This window comes from Mercurialis annua, linkage group LG4 (genome assembly GCF_937616625.2).
Source record: "Mercurialis annua linkage group LG4, ddMerAnnu1.2, whole genome shotgun sequence".
Taxonomy (NCBI): Eukaryota; Viridiplantae; Streptophyta; class Magnoliopsida; order Malpighiales; family Euphorbiaceae; genus Mercurialis; species Mercurialis annua.
This window is the reverse complement of record NC_065573.1, coordinates 27802919-27815985: the sequence shown is the minus strand read 5'-3', so window position 1 is coordinate 27815985 and position 13067 is coordinate 27802919. Positions and strand designations below refer to the sequence as shown.

Genomic DNA, 13067 nt, shown 5'->3' with positions numbered 1-13067 from the left:
TTTTACAACGTGAGGGTGCAAACGAATTGGGGATAAAAGGTGGAGGGTTTTTAAGGGGATAAGTCTTTGATGATTGACTAGCCATTTTTTTATGCAAATGAATGATTGATAATAAGTCTCTTCCCTTGTTTCTCTCAATCTTTTAATTTCATCGAAGTAAATAAACAATATTTAAAAAATTGAAACTTATTTTAAGAAGGCCTAATCTTAAAAATACCTCACTTTTGCATAATTTTTTTAATTTATTCCAGCTTTTCAAAATCTCCTATTATATCCTATTTCTCCATTCCAATTTTCAATTGTGCCAATTTCTTTAAATTTATTTATATCAGATTTTTCCGCTCAATAAAAGTTTAATTATCCCCTTCATGTTTAAATAAGCCATTTGACGTTACAAATGGTACTGACAAGCTTTTTTTCCTACAAATTTTAAAAATGATACTAATAATTCATAATAAAAAATTATTTAATATAAATTATTTATGAATAATTTACATTTAGGATAGATAAAAAAATATAGTACTTAAATAACTTTTTAATCTAATAATTAAGTAAAATCATATAACACTGTTTTTCTATCTTCAACCCCTGAAATTGTCCGAGTTACCATCTGTATTGCCACTACCACTATTCCGCCACTGCTCTCCCCTTGAAGTTGTTCCTCTGTTGCTATTAAATGAATATTTTTTACATAATTTATAATTTAACTTAACAATTAAATTAATTATCATTATAACATAACAATTAATAGTAATTATAATATTAAAAAATAAATTATAAAAAAATAAATTAAACTTATTAATAAATATGTTAATTATTTTTTAATTAATTATAATGACAACACTTGTTGGGAGAGAAAAATGAGTTTAGAGATGTTGCATAGCTCGTTTAGAATTAAATACCTTTTATGATGTGTCTAGTATAAAAATAATGTGTTCTCTCTTTTAGATATATCTCTTTTATATTTCATCATTGTGGTGCGTAATTTTTCATAATAATTTTTTATTTGATTAGTTATTAAAGTTTGGATATAAGAAATAATATAATCCCTTTGTTTGAAATTGATAGGAAGTTTAGAACAAATACAAATATTAAAAATTTAATATATTTAGATAAAATGAGTTAATTTATATAAAAATATCACACTTACCCTCATTTAATATAGTCTAGTAATTTTTATCTTTTAATACATTTTTTTGGACTTTAAATGACTTCTACTATAATAAATGAGGGTGTATATAACAATTTATTATTCAATTAATAAATAACTGCCTATAATTTAAAATAAATAAAATAAAAATAATGCTTATCAATTTGAAAAGGAGGAAGTATTATATAAAAAAAAACATGATAATTATTTTATTGGTTGAAATTATCTATAAAGTAACTCATAGATAATAAAATTAAGTATGAACATGTATTTTATATTGTGTATTGGTTCTCTTCACTTTATATTTTTTTTTTCTGAAGATTTTTATTTTTATTTTTAAATTATCTGATTTCTTTACTTGTCTATTTTTTTTTATTTTTTTAGGTCTTTTTTAAATTTTTTCAGTTTTTTTATATGACTGAAGAAAAATAAAAATTGTAAATAGAGGGACCGAAAAAATTTCAAAAAAAACCTGAAAATCGAAAATAAATTATTAGAGGGACCAAATCCAAAAATAAAATATAAAGACCTCCGAAAAAAATGTAAAATACAGGAATTTGTAGATGGGCTGAGCCTTGTGTATTTTATACAACTATTGAACATCTAATGAATATGAAAAAAGACCAAACTGTCAAAAAGATATCAAACCTTTGCGTTTTTTATCAGTTATGATCAAACCTATTAAATTTACAAATATAATCCGTTTTGGCAAATTATAATTCTTTTATAGCCAGTTTTAAATTGATTTGGTTTTTTAATTGTGATTAATTTTTTTATTATATCACAACACGTAAATATTTGATATTTTATTATAATTAAATTTTATATATGAATGTTATGTTGGTAAGAAAATCAGTTTGTTTCGAATTTAACTATAAAAAAATAATTAGACAAAATAAATTATATATACAAATTTAAAAAAATTTGTTCATAACTAGAAAATATTTGCAAAAATTTGTTACGTTTTTAAGGGTTTGCCCTTATATTAAATTGAACGAGATGGAGGGTAATTGGATAGACATGATCATGACCGTCCAAAAGAGTGGGGCTACCAAAAGTGAAAATGTTCTTGAAATAATAAATATATAAATAAAAAGATGACATAATAATACAGCAGTAGTACCACCCCTCCAGTGTTGAATTAGCAGTAGTAGAGTAGAAAGAATATTAATAATAAGAAAGATTTTTATGTTTATGCAGTCTTCATTCACTCCACACTCAACTTTTCTCGTGAAAAAATAGCCTTTTACGTGACACAGACAGACATACTCAAACACCAAACACCACTCTTCTTTTTTGTTTTTCAACTGATCATACATTAGAAAACGCACCAGAACATCTAAACTAACCTAGTTTTTTCACTCACTTGTGTTAGTTTCTTGTTTTGTTCTGTTAAATAAACTGAGTTTATGAAAAATATGGTAATTAGTATAATGTTTAAATTTGCAGTTTATCTTCTATAATGCAGCATCTCTCTTTTTGAGCTTTTTTTGTTTTCTTCTTATTGTTTTTGGCTCTCCTTTGATGTGGGTCTTGGTGTTCATTTTCTTTCTTTAAACCCCAGTTACTTAGCTTTTTTTTTATTGCTACTTTTTCCCTCTTTTTCCTCCTGAATTTAAGGGTTTTTTTTGTTGTTGGGTATATTTGTTCTTTCTTTGCATTGCTTTTATTTCACTAAATCTCAACTGGGTTTTTCTTCAAATGTTGAATGCTGATTTGGGGTTCACATTTTTCATGTTTTTGTTCTCCAAGTTTGGATTTTTAACTGTGATTCTTTGATCAAATTTTAATATTTAAGTTTGGTGCATTTTTGTGATGTTACCCAGTTGTGGTTTCAAGTAAAATTTGAGTTCTTGCATTCAAGAACCGTTAATCCAGCTCAAAAAAGACAAATCCAATTATGGCAATTTTGTGTTTTTCTTATCTTTTGCTTGTGGGGTTTTTGTCAAAATCTCAGTTAGTGACTGCTCAGTCCAATGATCAAGCTACTGTGTTAGCTATTAACAGAGAGCTTCAAGTTCCTGGGTGGGGTGACAACAGTACAAGTTACTGTAACTGGCGTGGCATTGTATGCAATTTCAATCATTCTTTTGTTGAAAGGCTTGTTATTTCAAGGCTTGATCTTAGAGGTAATGTGACTGTAATCTCCAAGCTCAAAGCTTTACATCAGCTTGATCTTTCTGGTAATAGTTTTCATGGTTTGGTTCCTTCAGCTTTTGGTGATTTGTCTCAGCTTGAATTTCTTGATTTGTCTCTGAATAGATTTGAAGGTTTGATTCCTAGGGAATTGGGTAGTCTTAGAAACCTGAAATCGTTGAACCTTTCTAACAATCTGCTTGTTGGAGGAATACCTAATGAGCTTAGGGTCTTAGATAAGTTAGAGGAATTTCAGATTTCTAGTAATAGATTGAATGGTTCCATTCCATCTTGGCTGGGTAACTTTACAAGATTAAGAGTTTTTACTGCCTATGAGAATGAATTGGGTGGTGAAATTCCTGACAATCTAGGTTCTGTTTCTGAATTGAAGTTGTTGAACCTTCATTCCAATCAGCTTGATGGGCCAGTACCTAAAAGCATTTTTGCCATGGGAAAGTTGGAAGTTTTGGTTCTTACGCAGAATAGATTGAACGGTGAACTTCCTGAATCAGTCGGAAGCTGCGGAAGCCTTTCTAATATCCGAATTGGGAACAATGATTTTGTGGGAGTTATTCCTAAGGCTGTTGGGAATATAAGTAGCCTCACATATTTTGAAGCTAATGATAATCATTTATCTGGTGAGATTATCTCCGAGTTTGCACAGTGCTCCAATCTCACTCTTCTAAACCTGGCCTCAAATGGATTCACCGGAGTTATTCCTCCCGAGCTTGGACATCTTGTGAATTTGCAGGAGTTGATTCTTTCAGGTAACAGTCTGTTTGGAGAAATACCAGAATCAATTCTTGGGTGCAAGAGTCTAAACAAGCTTGATCTTAGCAATAATAGATTCAATGGCAGTATACCAAATGACATTTGCAAAATGTCAAGATTGCAGTACTTGCTTCTGGGTCAGAATTCCATAAAGGGTGAGATACCTCATGAGATCGGAAACTGCATAAAACTTCTCGAATTTCAAATGGGCAGCAACTACTTGACTGGAAGTATCCCTCCCGAGATCGGTCACATCAGGAATTTGCAGATAGCCTTAAATTTAAGCTATAATCATCTGCATGGACCGCTGCCTCCAGAGTTGGGAAAACTCGACAAACTGGTTTCTTTGGATGTCTCTAACAATCAGCTTTCTGGTATTATTCCGCAATCTTTCAAAGGCATGTTGAGCTTGATAGAGGTTAACTTCTCTAGCAATTTGCTCAGTGGTCCAGTGCCTATATTTGTACCATTCCAAAAGAGTCTGAATTCAAGCTTTTTCGGAAACAAAGGGCTATGCGGTGATCCACTGAGCTTGTCTTGTGGTAACTTATATGCTCCCGATCACGAGAATTACCATCACAAGGTTTCTTACAGAATCATACTAGCCGTAATTGGTTCCGGTTTAGCAGTTTTTGTCTCAGTAACTGTAGTAGTTTTGCTCTTCATGATGCGGGAAAGACAGGAAAAAGCGGCCAAAACTGCAGGGATTGCAGATGAGGGAATAAATGATCAACCAACAATAATAGCCGGTCATGTCTTCGTTGAAAATCTCAGACAAGCAATCGACCTAGACGCTGTTGTTAAAGCTACTTTAAAGGATTCTAATAAGCTCATTAATGGAACTTTCAGCACAGTTTACAAAGCAATCATGCCTTCTGGGATGACATTATCAGTACGGAAACTACGATCCATGGACAGGACCATTATTCATCATCAGAGCAAGATGATTAGAGAGCTGGAAAGGCTGAGCAAGCTCTGTCACGACAATCTGGTGAGACCTATTGGATATGTAATTTATGAAGATGTTGCTCTTTTGCTCCATCATTATTTACCCAATGGGACATTGGCTCAGCTTGTTCACGAGTCTAGCAAGCAACCAGAGTATGTACCTGACTGGCCTATAAGGCTGTCGATTGGCATAGGAGTGGCAGAAGGATTGGCTTTTCTTCATCACGTGGCGACAATCCACCTTGACATCTCTTCAGGAAATGTTCTTTTAGATGCTGATTTCAGACCCTTAATAGGGGAGATTGAAATATCAAAACTCTTAGATCCATCTAAAGGCACTGCAAGTATCAGTGCTGTTGCGGGTTCCTTCGGTTATATTCCCCCAGGTATATTTTCTTGGTTTATATCTGCATAAGTTTCTATTCTTGTGAAGCATTTTACAAACATGAATTCATATACCCTTTGAATATGAAAAATCATAATCATAAACATGATTATTAAACTTGGCAGCTATATTGCATGGAAATGGAAATGTTGAAATAGAAAATGCTAAAATGAAAGATGGAGAAACAATATCTTTTACAAGAATAGGTTATAAATTTAAAGTAGTGGAATTTTAGAATCATTTTTGGAAAATATAAATGAAATGCCAAAACATAGGATTTGACAAGTTTTCGTGCAATATAGGTTAGCAGCTAATAGACATTAATAAGAATCCATAATCAAAAACACGATTAAGAATATTTAGCTGCTCATAGGGAAACTGTGGAGTTGTACAACCTTTTGCCCTAACTTGTTTATGTAATCTTACTTTCCCAAACTCCTAACTGTTACCTTTGCATATTTGGTTGATACTCAATTCTGTGAACATCAAGCATATCTATTATTCGAGTGCGGATCTAAATCATTTTATCTAATTTATTTATTCCAATTCTGATTACACTCCAGAATATGCCTACACAATGCAAGTTACAGCACCAGGAAATGTGTATAGCTATGGGGTTGTATTGCTCGAGATATTAACAACTAGACTGCCTGTTGATGAAGAATTTGGAGAAGGGGTAGATTTGGTGAAGTGGGTTCATGGTGCTCCAGTAAGAGGAGAGACACCAGAGCAGATACTCGACGCGAAACTCAGCACAGTTTCGTTTGGATGGAGGAGAGAAATGCTGGCGGCTCTTAAGGTGGCATTACTCTGCACGGACAGCACACCAGCCAAGCGACCAAAAATGAAGAAGATAGTTGAAATGCTCAAGGAGATAAAGGAAAATTGATCAAAGTATGTCGATTCTGTTATTCGCGTCCCGAATCATGAATCTGGTAAATAGCTGTATTTCTGAGTGCTTGCTGTACTAAAATGTTAAATGAGCAATCTCAACATGTGAAAATAGTTTAGTTGGAGACAGAACAGGTGATGGGTTTTTGCATATTAGGTCTGCAATGTAATGCTCAACTATTCAATTTTGAGATTTCTGTTGGAAATATATGTCAGATTCATACTCAATACACTGTTCAACTTCCTTTGAACTCTTCATTAAAGATCTCTATAATACTTGGATCAAACATTACAGGGCTCAGTCAAACAAACATTTGCTATCCTGAATATACATGATTAACAATATTTTATTCATCAAAGAGTTGCACAATACAAAAAGTTCACCATCCAAAAAATAAATACAATAGATCACTAATGATACAGAGTAGCATTATCGAATCGAAGGTACCATAAATGAAAAAGAAACATTTGCTATCAACATTAAAATTTAGTAAGAACAACTTTAATATCCATATGGTTATACTCGACACAAAACTAAATTGATCTGCACCAATATATTGATCGAATACTAGATATTAAACTTATACAGTGATCGAATACTAGATTTTAAACTTCTTTGCAGGATTGCAGGGCTGATAGTTCCTTCCTGTGGGTTGTAGCTGCCATTGAAGTTGGAAACAAAAATTAGCAGTGCTATTCAAAAGATTAAACAATTTAAAACAAACAAGATCGCTGAAGAAAAGGGTCAACGTACCTGAACTCCTTATCATCAATAAAAATTTGTGGAACATGAGGAATCTTGGACAAATCTTCTATAAGTAATTCACAATCGAATATACATAATAGTTGAAGACCAGTGACGCAAGCAGGCAACTCTTTCATGTTTGGTAACTGTCTAAGATCTAAGATTTGAAGATGGCTGATGTAACTATTGAGAAGCCACCGTGGCAATTCCACCAATTTTGGTAGACCTGAAAGTGTCAGTGTTTCAAGGCGGCAGAATTGAGTTTGATTATTGCTCTCTTCCTCCTCCATTTCCAAATCAAGGTTCTCACAGTTCGCGATAAAAAGATACTCTAATGAAGTCATGTATCTTATACTCTGCGGCAACCTTTTTAAGCTTGAACAATTCACGATAGTCAGTTTTCGGAGGCTAGTGAGACCCTGCATATCTTCAAACAAGAATTCTATATTTCCACAAGAATAAATTCCCAAATTTTGAAGAGATTTTAAACATCCTATTCCATTATTTGGCAAATACTTCTGCTTTGTGGTTATTGTCAGAGATCTAAGGCTGATCAATAACCTCATGTCACTCGGTAACTCTTCAATTCCATCACAGCCTTGAAGCCATAGAATCTGTAAGCTCTGTAACTTGCAAACAGAATTAGGCAGTCTTCCTATTTTGGACATATATAAATTGAGAAATCTCAAATGCTTTAGCGTACCAATACCTTCTGGTAGTGTCTTTATTTCAGAATATCTCAAATCCAAGTTTCGTAGAAATTGGAATCTTGGCAAATACAGCATCTCGATGAATGATTTGCGAATAAAGCCAGAGTTAAAAGAAGGTGCAATTGTTCGTACACCGGCTAAACCTTGTAAGACCATAGGGAGACTTTCAGAAAGTGAATTAGTGTTAGCAAATATCAAATGCCGAACGTTTCCAGATATTTGTTGGGTTGTTGATGTCACTATTGATAATTCTTTCTGTGTCAATGATAACGCAAGATCATGCAACAAATCATGCATTTTACAAGAAACCTTACTAATTACTGGAACAAAATCTTGGAAAAAGGATCTCAAACATAACTCTTTGAAGTAACGCAATCCAACATCTTCTAACTCTTCATTCTCATTCTTACACTGAAGAAGTCCATGTGCCATCCAAAATCCAATTAATTCATTGTCAGTAAATGGATAACCCTTTGGAAAAAAGGAACAGTATGCAAAGCATCTTTTCAGATAAGATGGCAACTGCTCATAACTTATTCTTAGCGCGGGCATTATACCATCCTCCTTCTGCTCTAGTTTCCAGATCTCGCTATTCCTTACAGATCTCCACTCATGCTCACTAGTGTTGCAATAAAGCATACTTCCTAATGTTATTACTGCTAGAGGAACTCCTTTGCATTTACTTACAATTTCTTCACTCATTTTTACAAGATTTGGATAGTGTTCCACATCTTGTGCGTCTTTAAATGCACATTTGAGAAACAGAGACGTACAATTCTTATGAGTAAGATCATTCAACTTGTAAGGTGGAACATTAGCCACAACTGAGGCAATACTATTTTTTCTTGTCGTGACTAAAATCCTACTTCCATTAGCACCCCCTATCAACAAAGCTCTCAATTCATTCCATTGTCGACAGTCCTCATACCAGACATCATCTAAGATAAGCAAGTATTTTTTATTGTTAATAGTCTCTCTCAAGAATGCTTGCAATTGTTCTATACCCCAGTCTCTACATTTTCGACCTGTGGCAGCCTCGATGATTTTTCTAAGAACTTCTTCGAAATCAAAGTCATCAGAGATGCATGCCCAAATCTTCATCTCAAAATGACTCTTTACCCTTCCATCATTATACACCAGCTTAGCTAGCGTAGTCTTTCCCAAACCTCCTATCCCCACGATTGCAAGAGTGGAGACATTTTCAGCATCGACATGATTCAATAAATGGTCTATGATGTTCTCTTTATCATCATCCCTTCCAATAACAGTTGCAGCATCCACAAAGGAGTAGGTCAATTTCCTCTCCCTGTGAATGACTGGCGTACAATTGACTCCCTCAGTCAAACCAAAATCAGACTTAAGTTTAACAATTGCAGCTACTCTTTCTGTAAGGTTCTTTAATTTATCGGCCATTCTAAAGCGGAATGCAAGTGAATTAGAGCTAGAAAAGAAACGTTTTACCTTTATGAAAATACTCCCTGCATCTTTCACCACTTGCCTTCTCAATGCTTCACATTCAAACTCATCCACGGCATCTTCAATGTCATAAAGGACATCTGTGAGATCCTCAAGCCACACTTGAACCCGGTGGTTGTGTGATTGGTTCTGCTCGGCGTCTAGAAGAACAGCTGTGATGGCCTTTAAGGAATTGTTAACTTGTTGAAGATCGCTTTCAAGTCCCCATGCCAAGATAAATTCTTCAAGTGCAAAAGAGGCTAACTTTTCGAGAACGCTTTGAGCAAGGGTGAGCAGAAGAGATTCAGCCATTCTTTTCTTTGTAAACAAGGAATAGGTAATAAAGGGAGACAAGAAAATGTTACAGGTTCTTGAATATACCTCTCTATGCTTAAAACATGAATGTGTTTAATCTTAGTTAAGTCAATGCTCTCAAATTATTTGGAAAGTTTTTTCATACAGCCCCTGAAATAAATATGTTTTTACTTGTATTTAACTAGTTTAGCTAACTAAGACAAAAAGGAAATGGCAATAATTAAGAATCTAAGTTGTTAGAGATGACATAGTATAATTAATCAGCTATGTTTCTTGCCACCTACGTTATGTGTTAATTAATCAATTGATTAGTAAATAACTGTCACTGATTGAGAAATTATTATTTTAGTTTTGCTAAGTCAATGAAGACTTTCGATCTGCCCTCTCAAATCCGCTGGTAATTGTTTTAGATGTTGAAAGAATTGATTTAAAAATCGGATGGGACCGGAAGATTAAACCAAAAACCGGTCAGCTGTCCGGTCAAGATAACCTTAAGAATCGGAAGTCTGGTGCAATCGGACTGAACCAGATTGAACTCATCGCAACCGACATATCCAGCGGTTGAATTGGAAAAAATCGGAAGTTGAACCGAACTGAAATAGCTACATTTAAAAAAGAAACAAAAATAAACTTTCGGTATAATTTACTCAACCGGTTCAACCACCGGTTGAACGGAAAACCTACAAACTATATCGATTCAACTACTTCCGGTTTTATTTTTAAAACAATGATCGAAAGGCCGTTTGGCTCTAATATGGAAAAAAATATGTGTCCTGCACTATTGTATTTTTTTCATTGAATATTTCCCTTTGTCTGTTGAAATGGTTGTATATTTTTGATTGAAAATTATAGGCTGAATCATGGACGATTGTGGTGCCAGTCGTGCGGGCAAACTTGCAAAATTACACAGGAGTGGATCAACTTCCTTTCCCTATGATATCAATCATTTCCTTTTTAGATAAACTTTCCTGCGTTTTCCATTTCGGTAAAAATCGAACCAAAAAAAAACTGAACTAAACTGATAAATCATCCAAATCAACTGGCTCAATTTGATTTGAAACATTTCAAATTGTTACAAAATCAGTTCATTTCGGTTCTGAAAATAAAAGTAAAAGAGCCAAAATATAATACAGTGATCGAATACTACTAGATAATTAAACTTCTTTTAAGATGGCACAATTTAAAACAAATCAGGTTAAAGAGTCAAAATACCTGAACTCTTTGTAATCAATAATAATTTGTGGAACATGAGAAATCTTGGACAAATATTTTATAAGTAATTCACAGTCATCTATACGTATTCCTTGATGACCAGCGAGGCAAGCAGGCAACTCTTTCATGTTGGGTAACTCTTTCATGTTGGGTAAACGCCCAAGCCCTATGTTAAGAATTGAAGAGTGCTGGTGCAACTATTGAGAAGCCACCCTGGCGCTTCCACTTATTTTGGTAGATCTGCAAGTCTTACACTATGTTTGGATTGAGGGTTGAGGAGGGTTAGTAAAGATTGACAGGGGTTGAAAAATTTCAACCTCTATTTGGCAATTTTTTTTGGGTTTTGCTATTCGCCGCCCCCTTTTATTTAGCACCGCACAGGCGAAAGACATTTTTACCCCTTTAGCAAAATTTCAAAAAAAAAAGTTCTCTCAACTCATTCGAACACACTCGAACAACTACGTAAAAAGTCGAGTAAAATGACGGATAACGAGTATAATTCGTCGAGAAACGAGTACCGACAGTCGGAAACAATATGTTCCGGCTTTTTCGAGATAAAAAATAATTTTTAATTTTTTTTTTCTGTTTTTCCGGCGTCCCCTCCGCCTGAAAAGGGGACGTCCGGCGTCCCCTCCAGAGGAGAGGACGTGGGAAATCCACGTCCCCTCCTCTGGAGAGGACGTGTTGTTTTTACTGCCTATGAGAATGATTTGGGTGGTGAAATTCCTGACAATCTAGGTTCTGTTTCTGAATTGAAGTTGCTGAACCTTCATTCCAATCAGCTTGATAGGCCAATACCTAGAAGCATTTTTGCCATGGGAAAGTTATAAGAGAAAATTACACAATATACTCAGAAAAGATTGGAACGGTGAACTTCCTGAATTAGTCGGAAGCTGTGGAAGCCTTTCTAATATCCAAATTGCGAACAATGATTTTGCAGGAGTTATTCCTAAAGGGTGAGACACCTCATGAGATCGAAAACTGCATAAAACTTCTTGAATTTCAAATGGGCAGCAACTACTTGACTGGAAGTATCCCTCTCGAGATCGGTCACATCAGGAACTTGCAGATAGCCTTAAATTTAAGCTGTAATCATCTCCATGGACGCGCTGCCTCCTAAGTTGGGAAAACTCGATTCTTTGGATGCCTCTAATAATCAGATTTCTGGTACCATTCCACAATCTTTCAAAGGCATGTTCAGCTTGATTGAGGTTAATTTCTTGAATTTTTTTTCAAAAATATTTACACCGTCAAACTTTAAATCGCATCTTAATTAAAAAATAATCCAATCAAATCTAAATAGTTTTATTAAAAATTAAACATAACCGAATCAAATCAAATATAATCTAACCGAACCTAAATTAATTCAAAAATTAAATAAATAATTATTTTTTAATAATAATTATTTTTTTAGACAAACCCGGTGACCGGAGAACAGACCCACCGCGTGGGTCTGTTCTCCAAAAACAGACCCACCGTCGTGGTGGGTCTGTAATATTAACAGACCCACCACGACGGTGGGTCTGTTCAATGACAGATCCACCACCATTCCGTGGTGGTTCCGTCCACTCCGGTGACCGAATTAAAATCAATTTTAAGAAAATAAACAATTATTTTAATTTTTAATTGGATTTTTTTTCCGGTGGTGGATGTGTGGCGATAGCCGGAAATTGTTGGCGGCGGCGGGTGACGTTTCCCATTGAGTGGTATTATCTAGTTGGGCGGATTGGTAATTTTGGTTTGATTTGGTTAAATGATTTTTATTAAATTTCTAATTGAGTTTGATCTGGTTTATTTAATTGAGTTTTTATTATGTTTAGTTAGATTTTATTAGTTGAAAAAATAAATTTACGATTTTAATTTTTTATGAAATTAATTAGTTCGATTGATTTAATCGGGTTTGCAGTATTTAATTAAGTTTTAATTGGTTTATTTTAGGGGTATTCTGGTCATTTTTGGACTTACGGCGGTTTTTTGAGGCCATTAGGTAAAATTTAGGGGGTTTTGTGATTTTTTTATAACTTAAGGGTTTTTTTGATAGGACCTAAAGTGAAGTGCCAAAATTGATTATTAGCCATTTGAAGCTATTTGAAATTTTGACACGTGGGAATGAAAAAAGAAGGGAAACGATGAATCTTTTGCCACGTCACCCGAGTAAATGGGTCGGCGTCAGTCCTTTTTTGGACGGAAGTGCCATGAGTGAATTAACCTTACTTTAGGGGTTTAGCGAGCCAAAAATTAGTTCAGGGATTTTGTGATAGGGGGCCTAAGTTGGAGTGCAATGCATCTAATAGACATTAATATCCATAATTGAAAACATGATTAACAAAATTTAGCTCCTCATATATA

General features: G+C 34.2%; 2 protein-coding genes across 2 annotated transcripts; one reads left to right on the top strand and one right to left on the bottom strand.

Moving 5' to 3' along the window:
* Positions 1-2287: 2287 nt before the first annotated feature.
* Positions 2288-6509, top strand: LOC126678941 (leucine-rich repeat receptor-like tyrosine-protein kinase PXC3). Its single transcript, XM_050373865.2, has 2 exons — positions 2288-5391; positions 5954-6509. Exons 1-2 carry the CDS (start codon positions 3051-3053, stop codon positions 6277-6279), a joined length of 2667 nt encoding a protein of 888 aa, XP_050229822.1. The 5' UTR covers positions 2288-3050; the 3' UTR covers positions 6280-6509.
* A 101-nt stretch (positions 6510-6610) lies between these two features.
* On the bottom strand, positions 6611-11031 carry LOC126678942 (disease resistance protein RGA2-like). Its single transcript, XM_050373866.2, has 2 exons — positions 7036-11031; positions 6611-6940 (listed from the first exon to the last, which is right to left on the bottom strand). The coding sequence occupies exons 1-2, from the start codon at positions 9501-9503 to the stop codon at positions 6850-6852; spliced, it is 2559 nt and encodes an 852-aa protein (XP_050229823.1). The 5' UTR covers positions 9504-11031; the 3' UTR covers positions 6611-6849.
* Between the last annotated feature and the right edge of the window lie 2036 nt (positions 11032-13067).